This window comes from Salmo salar, chromosome 19 (assembly GCF_965601325.2).
Source record: "Salmo salar chromosome 19, fSalSal1, whole genome shotgun sequence".
Taxonomy (NCBI): Eukaryota; Metazoa; Chordata; class Actinopteri; order Salmoniformes; family Salmonidae; genus Salmo; species Salmo salar.
The window spans coordinates 69,894,879-69,912,743 of record NC_138309.1 but is presented as its reverse complement, the minus strand read 5'-3'; the positions used below and the strand labels follow the sequence as shown (position 1 = coordinate 69,912,743).

The window sequence follows — 17,865 nt, the reverse complement described above, 5'->3', positions numbered from 1 at the left end:
ACCGGAGGGCTGGCTGCTCTTGGATCCCATAAAAGGGGGTTTCGTGTTCAAAGAGATCTGTCTAACGAAGGTCTCTGACCGAAACGTCTCGTTTTTTTTTCTAACCTTGGATTTACAATAAATAATATATTGTCATAATGGAGACAGTGTCAAGCCTCAACTTCTGATGCATCACTCTGATCCCAGGTACCATCTCCTCCCATTGTGCCCTTGAGCAAGGCACTTAACCACTGAAGCCTCTTAGCATGTGCCTGTGTGTGTGTGGAAGGGGTTTCTCACAAAAATTGACAATCAGTACAGTACAGTTGAGTATCTCCTCTATTCTTATTCTTTCTAAAGCATAATCAATCAATTATTTTGACACCACTGACCCGCTCTCTAGGGTTGCTCCCTAATCATGTCCTCATAATGCTGCATCAGGTGCCCACCGTCTTGTGAGAACATTTGAAGGATACTCCTCTGCGAAGAAAGTGCCAGAGGGATTTAGTCTCATGTTGACTGCTCTATTCAATCTAATTTTGGACTTCTCATTGCAGTTGAATGGCTGAGATGCTTTCTTCAATCGCTGCCAGTAAGCAGCATTAGAATGTGTTTACAATATCGGCGGGCATTTAAATCACACACAGAGCTAACTGTTAAGATGCTGTGTTGTCATTATCCCAGACTGAATGCATTCTGAAGACAGGGCAAATAGTGCAGAGTCATGGTTAATGCTTATGGCTTGGCATGTGCTGAATATCTGCTGCAAAGGAGTGACTATATTTTGCACCACCGACGCAGTGTTTGGAAAGGCAATGATGACAAATGTGGAATAGCGCTACAGCAAGGAATAGGTTTCTCGATATTCAGAATAAAGGGAAGAATATACAAGCATGGTTGCACTTTAAACTTTTCCCTATTTTACTATCTATCTAGCACTTCGTAGACCATCTTTGAGTTACAAAAAATTTACCAAGGTAATACTTTGGAAGTATTTAAACCTAATTGTGTTAAAAATGCACTATGCAAAAATCACTTCGCCTTTGACTGGTTGCTAAAATTCTAATAGTTCGCCTAACTCCTGTATGTTTGACAAAACAAGCAAGTGTAGTGTAGAGAATCATTATACAATCTAAACCACTGTGAAATATATTTTCCTTAACCACAAATATTGTATTTTCAGCTGTGTACAAAACCGAAAGTAAATGATACAAAAATGAAACTTCATAGAATCATAGAAATAGCAATAGACCAGATCTACCATTCCTTAGACTTGATTTCAATGAGAAAGACAAATCTATAACTCACATTTCTATGTGAATTTTGTTGGGTAGCCCATAAAGTTACATTTTGCAGCTTTAAGTCATTTAAGTTAATTTTGCTCAAGTTAGTTCAAGGTAAACCGAATATTTATATTATATTATACTGAACAAAAATATAAATGCAACATGTAAAATGTTGGTCCAATGTTTCATGAGCTGAAATAAAAAATCCCAGAAATGTTCCAGACACACAAAAAGTGTATTTCTCAAAAATTTGGTTCACAAATTTGTTTACATATCTGTTAGAGCATTTCTCCTTTTCCAAGATAATTCATCCACCTGACAGGTGTAGCATATCAAGAAGCTGAGTAAACGGCATGATCATTACACAGGTGCACCTTATGCTGGGCACAACGAAAAGCTACTCTAAAATGTGCAGTTTTGTCACACAACTCGATGTCTCAAGTTTTGAAGGAGCGTGCAATTGGCATTATGAATGCAGGAATGTCCACCAGAGTTGTTGCCAGAGAATTTTATGTTCATTTCTCTACCATAAGCCACTTCAAATGTCATTTTAGAGAATAGGGCAGAACGTCTAACCGGCCTCAGAAACACAGACCACGTGTATGGCGCCGTGTGAGCGAGCGTTTTGCTGTTGTCAACGTTGGGAACAGAGTGCCCATGGTGGCGGTGGGGTTATGGTAAGGGTAGGCATAAACTACGGACAACGAACACAATTGCATTTTATCAATGGCAATTTGAATGCACAGAGATACCATGTCAAGATCCTGAGGCCCATTGTGCCATTCATCCGCCGCCATCACCTCATGTTTCTGCATGATAATGCACAGCCCCATGTTGCAAGGATCTGCACACAATTCCTGGACACTGAAAATGTCCCAGTTCTTCCATGGCCTGCACACTCACCAGACATGTCACCCATTGAGCATGTTTGGGATGCTCTGGATTGACATGTACGACAGCGTGTTCCAGTTCCCACCAACTTCACACAGTCATTGAAGAGGAGTGGGACAACATTCCACAGGCCACAATCAACAGCCTGATCAACTCTATACGAAGGAGATGTGTTGTGCTGCATGAGGTAACTGGTGGTCACACGGTGTGCTGTGAAATCTGTGAATGTATTTTCATGTTTTTAAAATGGTATAAACTGCCTTATTTTTGCTGGACCCCAAGAAGAGGAGCTGCCTTGACAGCAGCTAATGGGGATCCATAATAAATACAAATACACCAAATACTGACTGGTTTTCTGATCCCCGCCCTTACATTTTTCTTTACGGTATCTGTGACCAACAGATGCATATATGTATTCCTAGTCATGTGAAATCCATAGATTACGGCCTAATACATTTATTTCAATTGACTGATTTCCTTATATGAACTGTATCTCAGTAAAATCAAAATTTTTGCATGTTGTTTCTATTTTTGTTCAGTATATTTCAAAGCACATTATTCAACCTGACCTATCAAGACAAACAACCTTGCCGTCAACACTGTCCTCATTCAGTTTCAAAGGAAAGCAGAACATCCAGATGCTTACCCTCTTAAAGACTCTGCCTCCATCTCTGTAGACTCCACCTCCTCCAGGTGTTTATATGCGGGGCCAGCAACACTTGGTCCTCGAGAGATGGGCGGGGTCCTCATGTGATGAGTGTCCCAGTGTCTTTGGACTGGACTGAGGGACAGGGAGCTACTCCTGGGACGAGCCATGTTAAAGTATATGTAAGACAGAAACAGAAAACATTGGTCAAAATATTGAAAAGGGTCACAAATGGATAACAATTGGGTCAGTGGTTATAGATGCTTAAAGGGCCACACTGTAGTACCCACATTGTAGTTTCTCTATAGCAATTATTATTATTATTTTTTATTTATTTCACCTTTATTTAACTAGGTAGGCCAGTTGAGAACAAGTTCTCATTTACAACTGCGACCTGGCCAAGATAAAGCAAAGCAGTGCAACAAAAACAACAACACAGAGTTACACATGGAATAAACAAACGTACAGTCAATAACACAATAGAAAAGTCTATATACAGTGTGTGCATATGAGGTAAGATTAGGGAGGTAAGGCAATAAATAGGCAATAAATAGGCCAAAGCAATTACAATTAGCAATTAAACACTGGAGTCATAGATGTGCAGAAGATGAATGTGCAAGTAGAGATACTGGGGTGCAAAGAAGCAAAAATAAATAAATAACAGTATGGGGAAGAGGTAGTTGGATGGGCTATTTACAGATGGGCTATGTACAGGTGCAGTGATCTGTGAGCTGCTCTGACAGCTGGTGCTTAAAGTTAGTGAGGGAGGAATTTGCTTTGGGGATGGCCAGTGAAATATACCTGCTGGAGCATATGCTACGGGTGGCTGCTGCCATGGTGACCAGTGAGCTGAGATAAGGAGGGGCTTTACCTAGCAAAGACTTATAGATGACCTGGAGCCAGTGGGTTTGGCGACGAATATGAAGCGAGGGCCAGCCAACAAGAGCATACAGGTCGCAGTGGTGGGTAGTATATGGGGCTTTGGTGACAAAACGGATGGCACTGTGATAGACTGCATCCAATTTGCTGAGTAGAGTGTTGGAGGCTACTTTGTAAATTACATTGCCGAAGTCAAGGATTGGTAGGATATTCAGTTTTATGAGGGTATGTTTGGCAGCATGAGTGAAGGATGCTTTGTTGCGAAATAGGCAATACTAGATTTAATTTTGGATTGGAGATGCTTAATGGGAGTCTGGGAAGGAGAGTTTACAGTCTAACCAGACACCTAGGTATTTGTAGTTGTCCACATATTCTAAGTCAGAACCGTCCAGAGTAGTGATGCTTGACGGGCGGGCAGGTGCGGGCAGCGATCGGTTGAAGAGCGTGCATTTAGTGTTACTTGCATTTAAAGCAGTTGGAGACCATGGAAGGAGAGTTGTATGGCATTGAAGCTCGTCTGGAGGTTAGTTAACACAGTGTCCAAAGAAGGGCCAGAAGTATACAGAATGGTGTAGTCTACGTAGAGGTGAATCAGAGAATCACCAGCAGCAAGAGCGACATCATTGATGTATACAGAGAAGAGAATTGAACCCTGTGGCAGCCCCATAGAGACTGCTAGAGGTCCGGACAACAGGCCCTACGATTTGACACACTGAACTCTATCTGAGAAGTAGTTGGTGAACCAGGCGAGGCAGTCATTTGAGAAGCGAAGGCTGTTGTCATGTCCTGACCAGCAGAGGGCGTAATTGTGTTAGTTTTGGTCAGGATGTGGCAGGGGGGGTTTGTGTGTGTGAATGGTTGTTGGTGATTGGGACTCCCAATTGAAGGCAGGTGTGTTGAGTTGCCTTTGATTGGGAGTCCTATATAGGAGTGTGTGTTTTTCTTTGGGGTTTTGGGTAGTTGTTTGTGATCACTGCTTGTTTAGCCTGTCACACTGTTGCCGTCGTGAGTATTGTTTTGTTTGGTTTTCCAGTGGATACTTTACTTGTTTTTTTCATCAATAAACATGAGTATCCACATTCCCGCTGCGCCTTGGTCCATTCCTAACGACGGTTGTTAAAGAACTACCCACCACCAAAGGACCAAGCAGCGGAAGAGGAGGAAGCCACAGGAGAACAGGGTGGATGAATGGACATGGGAGGACGTCCTGGACGGCAAGGGATGCTACACCTGGGAGGAAATCCTGGCCAGAAGGGATCGCCTCCCATGGGAACAGGTGGAGGCACTCAGGAGAGTGGAAGCAGCTGGACAGAGGAACCAACGGGAACGTTATGCTGGAACACGGTTGGGTAGGAAACCCGAGAGGCACCCCCAATAATTTTTTTGGGGGGGGCACACGGGTAGCTTGGCCAGGCCAAGGAAGAGCCGTAAGCCAGCTACCCGTGATTACAAGGAGGTGCGTATGAGGTGGAGGGCGCCATGTTACGCTGAGGTACGCACCATCTCGCTTATACGGACGCACAGGCCAGTCTGCCCTGTACCAGCGCCCCGCATGTGCCAGTGTGATGTGAGCATCGAGCCGGAAGGGGTGATGCCAACCCTGCGCTCAAGACCGCCAGTGCGCCTCGAAGGTCCGGTGTTTCCCGCTATACGCACTAGCATGGAGGTGCGTGTCTCCAGGCTGGCACGTCCAGTACCAGCCCCACGCATCAGGCGTCTAGTGTGTCAGCCCAGCCTCGCCAGTCAGGAGTCGCCAGAGCTGCCTGCCAGTCAGGAGTCGCCAGAGCTGCCTGCCAGTCAGGAGTCGCCAGAGCTGCCTGCCAGTCAGGAGTCGCCAGAGCTGACTGCCAGTCAGGAGTCGCCAGAGCTGACTGCCAGTCAGGAGTCGCCAGAGCTGACTGCCAGTCAGGAGTCGCCAGAGCTGACTGCCAGTCAGGAGTCGCCAGAGCTGACTGCCAGGAGATGCCAGAGTGGCCCGACTGCCCGGAGATGCCAGAGTGGCCCGACTGCCCGGGTCTGCCAGAGTGGCCCGACTGCCCGGGTCTGCCAGAGTGGCCCGACTGCCCGGGTCTGCCAGAGTGGCCCGACTGCCCGGGTCTGCCAGAGTGGCCCGACTGCCCGGGTCTGCCAGAGGTGCCCGACTACCCGGATCTGCCAGGGTGCCCTGCCTGTCCTCCGGCCCAGCCCGAGTGGCCCGCCTGTCCTCCGGTCCAGCCCGAGTGGCCCGCCTGTCCTCCGGTCCAGCCCGAGTGGCCCCCTGTCCTCCGGCCCAGCCCGAGTGGCCCGCCTGTCCTCCGGCCCAGCCCGAGTGGACTCCGGCCCAGCCCGAGTGGCCCGCATGTCTTCCGGCCCAGCCAGAGTGGTCCGTCTGCCAGGGTCAGCCCGAGTGGCCTGTCTGCCCGGCGCAGCTATCAGCGCCATCGAAGTGGGCGACGCCGAAGGTGGAGCGAGGTCCACGTCCTGCACCTGAGCCACCTCCAGGAGAGGTGGGTTGGGGAGGGAGGGTGTAGCACAGTGCCGTCGGTGACGGCAGCCACCCTCCCTTCCCTCCCTTATTGTGTAGGGGTTATTGTTTATTGGTTTTGTTGAGGTATTGGGGATTTTGTTTGTGTTTTCTTTTTTTTAGGTGCATTCCGGGGTCTGCACCTTGAGGGGGGGGGGGGGGTACTGTCACGTCCTGACCAGCAGAGGGTGTAATTGTGTTAGTTTTGGTCAGGATGTGGCAGGGGGATTTTGTGTGTGTGAATGGTTGTTGGTGATTGGGACTCCCAATTGAAGGCAGGTGTGTTGAGTTGCCTTTGATTGGGAGTCCTATATAGGAGTGTGTGTTTTTCTTTGGGGTTGTGGGTAGTTGTTTGTGATCACTGCTTTTTTAGCCTGTCACACTGTTGCCGTCGTGAGTATTGTTTTGTTTGGTTTTCCAGTGGATACTTTACTTGTTTTTTCATCAATAAACATGAGTATCCACATTCCCGCTGCGCCTTGGTCCATTCCTAACGACGGTTGTTACAGCTGTTGAGTCTGCCGATAAGAATGTGGTGATTGACAGATTCGAAAGCCTTGGCCAGGTCGAAGAATACAGCTGCACAGTATAGTCTTTTACTGATGGCGGTTATGATATCGTTTAGGACCTTGCGCATGGCTGAGGTGCACCCATGACCAGCTCGGAAATCAGACTGCATAGTGGAGAAGGTACAGTGGGATTGGAAATGGTCGGTGATCTGTTTGTTAATTAACTTGGCTTTCGAAGACTTTAGAAAGGCAGGGTAGGATGGACATAGGTCTGTAACAGTTTGGGTCTAGAGTGTCTCCCCCTTTGAAGAGGGGGATGACTGCGGCAGCTTTTCAATCTTTGGTGATCTCAGACGATACGAAAGAGAGGTTGAACAGGCTAGTAATAGGGGTTGCAACAATTGCGGCGAATAATTTTGGAAAGAGAGGGTCCAGATTGTCTAGCCCGGCTGATTTGTCGGGGTCCTTATTTTGCAGCTCTTTCAGAACATCAGCTATCTGGATTTGGGTGAAGGAGAAGTGGGGAGGCTTGGGCAAGTTGCTGTGGGGGGTGCAGGGCTGTTGACCCGGATAGGGGTAGCCAGGTGGAAAGCATGGCCAGCCGTAGAAGAATGCTCATTGAAATTCTCAATTATCGTGGATTTATTGGTGGTGACAGTGTTTCCTAGCCTCAGTGCAGTGGGCAGCTGGGAGGAGGTGCTCTTATTCTCCATGGACTTTACATTGTCCCAGAACTTTTTGGAGTTTGAGCTACAAGATGCAAATTTCTTTTTGAAAAAGCTAGCCTTTGCTTTCCTAACTGCCTGTGTATATTGGTTCCTAACTTCCCTAAAAATGTGCATATCGCGGGGGCTATTTGATGCTAATGCAGTAGGCCACAGGATGTTTTTGTGCTGGTCAAGGGCAGTCAGGTCTGGAGTGAACCAAGGGCTATATCTGTTCCTGGTTCTACATTTTTTGAATGGGGCATGCTTATTTAAGATGGTGAGGAAAGCACTTTTAAAGAATAACCAGGCAACCTCTACTGACGGAATGAGGTCAATATTCTTCCAGGATACTCGGGCCAGGTCGATTAGAAAGGCCTGCTCGCTGAAGTGTTTTACGGAGGATGCAGGCAATGAGGCAGTGATCGCTAAGACAGCAGAGGTGTATTTGGAGGGCAGGTTGGTCAGGATGATCTATGAGGGTGCCCGTGTTTACGGATTTGGGGTTGTACCTGGTAGGTTCATTGATAATTTGTGTGAGATTGAGAGCATCTAGCTTAGATTGTAGGACGGCCGCGGTGTTAACCTGTTAGGGCTAGGGGGCAGCATTTGCACGTCTGGATAAAAAAAATGTACCCGATTTAATCTGGTTACTAATCCTACCCAGTAACTAGAATATGCATATACTTATTATATATGGATAGAAAACACTCTAAAGTTTCTAAAACTGTTTGAATGGTGTCTGTGAGTATAACAGAACTCATTTGGCAGGCAAAACCCTGAGACATTTTCTGACAGGAAGTGGATACCTGATGTGTTGTATTGACTTTAAACCTATCCCATTGAAAAACACAGGGGCTGAGGAATATTTTGGCACTTCCTATTGCTTCCACTAGATGTCACCAGCCTTTACAAAGTGTTTTGAGTCTTCTGGAGGGAGATCTGACCGAACAAGAGCCATGGAACGATGATGTCCCATTAGACACCTGGCGCGCGAGTTCATGTTGGGTACCCTCGTTCCAATACGTTATAAAAGAGTATGCATTCGTCCACCTTGAATATTATTCATGTTCTGGTTAAAAAAGGCCCTAATGATTTATGCTATACAACGTTTGACATGTTTGAACGAACGGAAATATATTTTTTCCCCTCGTTCATGACGAGAAGTCCGGCTGGCTTAGATCATGTGCTAACAAGACGGAGATTTTTGGACATAAATGATGAGCTTTTTTGAACAAAACTACATTCGTTATGGACCTGTGATACCTGGAAGTGACATCTGATGAAGAGAATCAAAGGTAATGGATTATTTACATAGTATTTTCGATTTTAGATCTCCCCAACATGACGTCTAGTCTGTATCGCAACGCGTATTTTTCTGGGCGCAGTGCTCAGATTATTGCAAAGTGTGATTTCCCAGTAAGGTTATTTTTAAATCTGGCAAGTTGATTGCGTTCAAGAGATGTAAATCTATAATTCTTTAAATGACAATATAATATTTTACCAATGTTTTCTAATTTTAATTATTTAATTTGTGACGCTGACTTGACTGCCGGTTATTGGAGGGAAACGATTTCCTCAACATCAATGCCATAGTAAAACGCTGTTTTTGGATATAAATATGAACTTGATAGAACTAAAAATGCATGCATTGTCTAACATAATGTCCTAGGAGTGTCATCTGATGGAGATTGTAAAAGGTTAGTGCATCATTTTAGCTGGTTTTATGGTTTTGGTGACCCTGTCTTTGACTTGACAAAACATTACACACAACTCTTGTAAATGTACTGTCCTAACATACTCTAAATTTATGCTTTCGCCGTAAAACCTTTTTGAAATCGTAAAACGTGGTTAGATTAAGGAGATGTTTATCTTTCAAATGGTGTAAAATAGTTGTATTTTTTAAAAATTTGAATTTTGACATTTATTTGGATTCAAATTTGCCGCTCTTGAAATGCACCTGCTGTTGATGGAGTGCACCACGGGTGGCACGCTAGCGTCCCACCTAGCCCATAGAGGTTAAGCATGTCCCAGTTTAGGTCACCTAACAGCACGAGCTCTGAAGAAAGATGGGGGGCAATCAGTTCACATATGGTGTCCAGGGCACAGCTGGGCACAGCTGGGGACAGAAGGTGGTCTATAGCAAGCGGTAATGGTGAGTGAGAGACTTGTTTCTGGGAAGATGGATTTTTAAAAGTAGAAGCTCGAATTGTTTGGGCACAGACCTGGATAGTATGACAGAACTCTGCAGGTTCTCTCTGCAGTAGATTGCAACTCCGCCCCCTTTGGCAGTTCTATCTTGTCTGAAAATGTTATAGTTAGGGATGGAAATTTCAGGATTTTTGGTGGCCTTCCTAAGCCAGGATTCAGACACGGCTAGGACATCTGGATTGGCGGAGTGTGCTAAAGCAGTGAATAAAACACACTTAGGGAGGAGGCTTCTAATGTTAACATGCATGAAACCAAGGCTTTTACGGTTACAGATGTCAACAAATGAGAGCGCCTGGGGAATGGGAGTGGAGCTAGGCGCTGCAGGGCCTGGATTAACCTCTACATCACCACAGGAACAGAGGGGGAGTAGGATAAGGGTATGGGTAAAGGCTATAAGAATTGGTTGTCTAGTGCGTTCGGAACAGAGAGTAAAAGGAGCAGGTTTCTGGGCACGGAAGAATAGATTCAAGGCATAATGTACAGACAAGGGTATGGTAGGATGTGAATACAGTGGAGGTAAACCTAGGCATTGAGTGACGATGAGAGAGGTATTGTCTCTAGAGACACCATTTAAACCAGGTGAGTTCACCGCATGTGTGGGAGGTGGAACAAAAGGGCGAGCTAAGGCATATTGAACAGGGCTGGAGGCTCTACAGTGAAATAAGACAATAATCACTAACCAAAACAGAGATGGACAAGGCATATTGACATTAGGGAAAGGCATGCATAGCCGAGTGATCATAGGGTCCAGTGAGTAGCTAGACGGGCTGGAGACACGCCGATTCAGACAGCTAGTGGGCCAGGGTTAGCAGGCTAGCAGAATGGCCTTAGGGGGACGTTGCGACAGAATAGTCTGTTGTAGCCCCCTCGGGCAGTTATGTCGGCAGACCAGTCATGATGGATCGGTAGGGCTCCGTGTAAGCAGTAAAAGGGTCCAGGCCAATTGGCAAAATATTTATTGTAGCCCAAGAAATTGGCTGATGGAATTATTCACCTAACAGTCCGATATGCTCTAGACAGCTAGCGGGCCACGGATAGCAGGATAGCAGATGGGCACTTGAATCGCTAGCAGATGAGCACTTGAATCGCGCTGTGCAGACTGGCTGGAGTTGACCGGGATAAAGGTTAGCTGATGACCGCTAGCAGTGGCTAGCTGACTACTAGCTAGTAGCTAGTTTGCTGCTGTTGGGGGTTCTAAAGTAAAGAAAATAGCAGCTCCATACCACATTGGGTGAGGCGGGTTGCAGGAGAGTATGTTGAAGTTGAGGTTAAAAAACAGAAAAAAATATATATGAAATATATACGAAGAAAAAAGATATATACACGGGACACAACAAGACGAAGACAAAGACGCCTGACTGTTACGCCATCTTGGATATCAGAAACAGGAAATTATAAAGAAATACATGGCACATGAACACATCATATACCAAGATCTATTGCAATTGCAATCTTATTTGAATATACAAATATAAACTCAGCAAAAAAGGAAACGCCCCTTTTTCAGGACCCTGTCTTTCAAAGATAATTTGTAAAAATCCAAATAACTTCACAGATCTTCATTGTAAAGGGTTTAAACACTGTTTCCCATGCTTGTTCAATTAACCATAAACAATTAATGAACATGCACTTGTGGAACGGTCATCAAAACACTAACAGCTTACAGACGGTAGGCAATTAAGGTCACAGTTATGAAAACTTAGGTTGTCTACTGACTCTGAAAAACACCAAAAGAAAGATGCCCGGGGTCCCTGCTCATCTGTGTGAACGTGCCTTAGGCATGCTGCAAGGAGGCATGAGGACTGCAGATGTGGCAAGGGCAATAAATTGCAATGTCCGTACTGTGAGACGCCTAAGACAGCGCTACAGGGAGACAGGACTGACAGCTGATCATCCTCGCAGTGTAACAACACCTGCACAGGATCGGTACATCCGAACATCACACCTGTGGGACAGGTACAGGATGGCAACAACAACTGCCCGAGTTACACCAGGAACGCACAATCCCTCCATCAGTGCTCAGACTGTCCGCAATAGGCCAAGAGAGGCTGGACTGAGGGCTTGTAGGCCTGTTGTAAGGCAGGTCCTCACCCGACATCACCGGCAACAACGTCGCCTATGGGCACAAACCCACCGTCGCTGGACCAGATGGTCGGATTCGCGTTTATCGTCGAAGGAATGAGCGTTACACCGAGGCCTGTACTCTGGAGCGGGATCGATTTGGAGGTGGAGGGTCCGTCATGGTCTGGGGCGATGTGTCACAGCATCATCGGACTGAGCTTGTTGTCATTGCAGGCCATCTCAATCCTGTGCATTACAGGGAAGACATCCCTCCTCCCTCATGTGTTACCCTTCCTCCAGGCTCATCCTGACATGACCCTCCAGCATGACAATGCCACCAGCCATACTGCTCGTTCTGTGCCTGATTTCCTGCAAGACAGTGTTCAGTGTTCTGCCATGGCCAGCGAAGAGCCCGGATCTCACTCGCATTGAGCACGTCTGGGACCTGTTGGATCGGAGGGTGAGGGCTAGGGCCATTCCCCCCAGAAGTGTCCGAGAACTTGCAGGTGCCTTGGTGGAAGAGTGGGGTACATCTCACAGCAAGAACTGGCAAATCTGGTGCACTTCGTGAGGAGGAGATGCACTGCAGTACTTAATGCAGCTGGTGGCCACACCAGATACTGACTGTTGCTTTTGAGTTTGACCCCCCCCTTTGTTCAGGGACACATTATTCCATTTCTGTTAGTCACATGTCGGTGGAACTTGTTCAGTTTATTTCTCAGTTGTTGTATTTTTTTATGTTCATACAAATATTTACACATGTTAAGTTTGCTGAAAATAAACGCTGTTGACAGTGAGAGGACGTTTCTTTTTTTGCTGAGTTTACATTTCCCCATCTGTTGTGAAGCCATCAGTGTGATTTTCATGCTAGCCGCTAACTTCGTAAAACTGTAAATCAAACGGAAATGTTCCGATTCAGACTGCTTTTGATGCAGATAAGGGCCTTTGTGCTTTGCAACGGAGCCTAAATACGTGTTTATTACCAATTACAATTACCATAAATCTTTTTTACATTCCATGAAAGCACAGTTTTTTTTCCAATAACATATTGTGCCATTTTGGGGTTGAATAAATGTCTTACCTGGCTGCATCCACTTCTGTAACTGGAGCGGCCCATTTAAACTAGAGGTGGGGGAAGAACGAGAGGAGAATTTCTACTGTACAAGTACCTGAAGCGTTTCCCTTTGGAGAGTGCTCTGTTGAGAATAGGTGGACCTGCTGTGGGTGTGCCAGCTGGCAGACTGCTGTCCCCTTCAGGAGGAGAGGACCCATGAGATTTGCAGCACTGCTGTGAAAGAAAACAAAGGACAAATAAGGGCATGATTTGAGGAAAATAGGAAATTGGAAAGTAGATATTAGGACCCCATACAGTTTGTGGACATATACAAACATAATGAATACACGTACGCACACAAGCCCACATACACGATAGCCAAAGATAACACGATATACACTCAGCAGAAGCAGCCGCAATAGTCCTGAGTCAATGTAGGAGATGTTCCCCCGTGATATATGGCCCTCCCAGCCCAGGCAGAGTCCCTTTAATTAAACTACAGATTAAGTCAACACTTTCTGATTACACTCCATGGCGGCTCTCCCACGACTTTCTACAGGCCAGGAATTAATCCCAGACAAGATTACATTAATGGATTCCTAAAGAATTTCGCCTCAATTCTCTATTTTTTCCTCTATCAAAATTAGAACCATTATCTCACAAGGGCCCCTTTACTGGGATCCTTGACACACGCAAGGCTCAGTGCGATGCCCCAAAGCCCCATGAACACAGAGAATAACAGCAGATATTAGTGTAATTCCAGTGACTAAAGTTCTTATGTTTGTCAGCCTTCATCCTTACGGTGCATTATTAAAGCGATTGGATGTGACTTAGGTTATGTCTCAAATTGCAACCTATTCCCTACTTAAATCATGCACAGTGAATGGTGTATTGCACTAGTGAATAGGGTCACATTTGTTGATTTTTTCAGAGCTCTCATTGCTGATAAGCTCACTCACTCTTCTCTCCCTTTACACCCTTGACTCCCTTAGGGACCTGTTACAGCTTGTTCTCCTCCGGCGCAGGGAAATTTGATCATTTTGACCACCCTCACAAACTTGGCTGGGGGGAACGGACTTAAGAGGAATGTGACATGAGAAGGTAGGATTGCAACCGGTGTCACAGGAGTCTGTCGGTGCAAACATGACCAGGATGTCGTAAAACTATGAGATAAAACGTTTTGCTGGAGACTTCTGTAATTGCCAGTTGTGGCACCTCCTCTCTTAAACAATCTGTCACATTTTAGTTTTTGTTGTTGTTTGTGTTTTTATTGACATATACAGGTGCGGCCAAATATATTCCCTATTAAAAAAAAAAAAAAAACTAAAGAAAGGAAGTTCTACAATCAAGATGCATTCTAGAGTCAATGCATGGCATGTTCATAGAAGTCTAAAAGCTAAAACACACATGTTCATGGACAATGACGCACACCCACTCCACAGCACTCTAATGCAACACAGTAGGAGCTTCAGTAACAGGTTCATCCTGCCCAAAATATCCACACAGAGGTTCAGAAGGTCAATAAATATGATTTATTATCACACATTTTTATTTAGAAAATAAAGACAAATGACATGGACAAAATTATTGGCTAGTACTTAGTTGCACAGCCTTTGGCCAAGATAACTAAAGACAAATGCTTCTTATAGCCATCAATGAGCTTGCTGCACCGTTCTTCTGGCAATTTGACCCGTTTTCTAGCATCAAACTGCTCTAATTCTTCAATGTTTAAGGGGTGCCTTCCACCAACTGTTTTCAGATCTCGCCATAAGTTTTGGATGTGATTCAGATTTTGACTCTTCACTGGCCACTCCAGAGCAGATCCACAACCTTCAATGGAGACCCAGTTTTGGGACACTGGGTTGAACATTGTACTCCAAAACACCTAATAATCTGTTAATTTCATGATGCCTTACACGCGTTCAAGGACCCCAGTACCAGAGACAGCAAAGCAACCCCACAGCATTGTCAATCCTCCCCTGTTTGATTGTAATTTTCATTGAATGCTTCATTTGGTCGTCAGTAACCACAACGCTAATCTGTATTGCCAAAGAGCTCTAATTTTGTTTCATTGGTCCACAGAACATTTTCCCTTGGATTTAGGCTTGTTTATTATTTTTATAGTTCAATCAGGCTTTCTTGTGTCTCATTCAGCAATGGGGCCTTCCTATGTTCACCAATGACCAAATTAACCATTCAAAGAAAAAGAAAGACCTCCCTACAATCAAACATGGGGAAGTTCAATAATGATGTGGGGTTGTGATGCTGTCTCTGGTAGTGGGTCTTTGAATGTGTGCAAGACTTCATGAAATCAGCAGGGTTAGGGTGAGGGTTAGGGTTAAACCTGAATCAAACATTGAAGTGTTGGCCACATTGCTAGTAGAAATGTGCACCAATCTTATTGATGGCTACAAGAAGATTTTGTTGGCAGTTATCTTAGCCAAAGGCTGTGCAGCCAACTACCAATCATTTTGTCCATACCATTTGTCTTTATTATATAAATGAAAATTAATACCTTACGTTTACAGAAATAAAATTGGTTCTGCAATGTTGAAAATTAAATTACAAGTTGGGATCAAAATGATTTTGTATTGTTTTACTTATTTTAGAAGAATTAGGGAGTTATTTAGTAAAATAGACAATATTTTTTAGGGTGCCAATATGTACGTAGCAACTCAGGAACCAGTAAGTTATTGTCATTTTATAGGATATGTATTACAGTAAAAGGATTTACTGTGAACACACTTGGGACTCAACCTCAGCCTGGATTTGAACTCACAGCCTCTTGGTTGCCAACAACAGTGCTAGGTGGCTGTACTACAGACACCGGTCGTTGTCGTCGTGGGAAAGACACATTAAAAACTTTTGAAAAACAATTGGTTGCAGTAAAGAGCCAACCTGGATACTAAGGAGATCCTGAGGGAAATCGACGAGTACCAACAGCTTTACGCTATGGAGGAACAACATACTCCATCATGGAAAGATCCGATGACCTCACAAAATAACTCTAACCCGACAAAAAAAGAAAAACTGATTATTCTACAGACACGGACAACTTACTTACCGTTGAAGTAGAGGCTAGTGCTCTGGCTGGAACCCATGCAACAATGGAAAAGTTGTGTGAGGAGGTAGTAGGGCTGAGGGGGAGTTTGGAGTTTTGCCAGAGTGAAATTCTCATGCTCCAAGGAGAGAACAAGGCACTCACAGCCAAGGTAAAAATCCACGATTTTAAAATGGATTGTCTACTCAGGGAAAACAGGGTAATGAAGGAGTCGCTGCTAGACATACAAAGTCGTAGCATGCGAGAAAATCTAATATTATCTGGGAATAAGCCAGAGGACGCGATCAGAGAATTCATGCAATCTGCCTTGAAACTTCCTCTAGAGACTGTAAACAAGGTGGCTTTCCATCGTGTACACAGACTTGGAGTTCGGAGCGACAAGACCAAGGGTCCCCAACTGATCATCGCAAAATTTGAACACTACCAACAAAAGGAGCTGATCAAAAGCAGGCGAAGGGAGCTTAAAGGGACCAAATTCAGGCTCAGTGACCAATTTCCATGGGAGATAAACGAACATCGCAAGAGACTGTATCCTGTACAGAGGCAATAGAGGGAGAAGGGTTACTCATTGTGGACAAACTCTTTACAGATGGACAGCTATTCTGAGACAGCTCCATAAAACCATGGCTGTACTAAATTCTACAGGGACTTCAGGTTACGAAAAAAAGAAAGTATGGGAACTGTAAAAATATCTAAACAATATGGAGTGGATATGAACACACATGTACTCAGTTACATGTTTACTTACACATACAGACTAATACATACACATACACATACAAGCTTGATCTCGCTCTCTTCTCTTCCTCTCAACTTTCTCTCTATTGTTGAGAACTGTTCTATAATTGATAATGTTGCTTGTTTGTCTATCTTTTCTATGTCTTTGTCTACATGTTTGTATATGTTTACAACAAGCAAGGGGAAGATATAAGAATAGGGACATTGGGGAATAATAACATATTGTACGGGATACATTTGTACTGTAGTGAAGCCCTCTCTATAGTAATGGAAGGTCTCTTTCAGGATCATGTGAAACCTCAATTGCTATGGAAATGCTGGAATGTGTTTTTCAATTATGTTTAAGGTAATTATGATGCAACTATGATGGTGTTACGATATGGATTACAATTATCATCATGAATATTAAGGCTATACGCACTACATGTTACACACAGACACTCAACCATGCAAATTGGCGGAGTTATTATTTATTTGGACATCACACATTATAGTCTTACACAGATACAGACATCATACACACGCTCACTAAATCACATCCAATATCATACACATCAACTTACTCAGATTTACTACACACATAATATCTTGTCTCAATTTTCTAAAATCTGTGGTATTTGCTCACATGCAAACAGGCAAGGGAATAAACATATATTGTTAGAACCTACTTCTTGAATTCTAAATATCAGACATTTGAAAGCTCTAGTTTTGACCGTCATAATACCTCTTATGGCAGTAACTTCACAAGCACTAATTATGATAAATTTAGACTGAGAATAGTATCTAGTTATGGTAAGGGGTGAAATAAGTATAGCCAGTTATAATTGTAATGGTTTAGCAGATTATAAAAAGAAGATCAGTCTTTACGTGGCTAAAAGAAAAGGAATATAACATATACTGTTTACAAGAAACTCACTCTACATCCTTAGATGAAGTTGCATGGAAAAAGGAAGGGGGTGGTGAAATAATTTTCTGTCATGGACAAAGGAACTCAATAGGTGTGATGATATTAATTAACAAAAATGTCGATCTGAATGTGCAAATAGTTAGGAATGATTTGCAAGGAAGGTGGATCTTTTTGAATATGAAAGTGGACGAAAAAGAGATTTGGATCATTAATCTATATGGTCCAAATCAGGATGATCCATACTTCTTCGAAAATATTTCTACCAATTTATTGAACCTAGAGGCAACAAATGATCAAATCATTAGGGTAGGTGACTATAACACAGTGTTAAGTAGTTCAATGGACCGTAAAGGAAATCACTCTACAAACTATCATCACTGTGCCCTTAAAACCTGTTGGGGCTAGGGGGCAGTATTGAGAATTTTGAAAAAAATAT

General features: G+C 44.1%; 1 protein-coding gene across 1 annotated transcript in view; it reads right to left on the bottom strand.

Moving 5' to 3' along the window:
• LOC106579414 (pro-neuregulin-3, membrane-bound isoform) overlaps nt 1-17,865 on the bottom strand; it is a 442,960-nt gene that overhangs the window by 6,393 nt on the left and 418,702 nt on the right. The window contains exons 7-8 of the mRNA XM_045702613.2: nt 12,839-12,957; nt 2,803-2,958 (exon numbers count right to left, since the gene is read on the bottom strand). Coding sequence (XP_045558569.2) covers nt 2,803-2,958; nt 12,839-12,957 — 275 coding nt within the window. The remainder of the gene's footprint in view (nt 1-2,802; nt 2,959-12,838; nt 12,958-17,865) is intronic.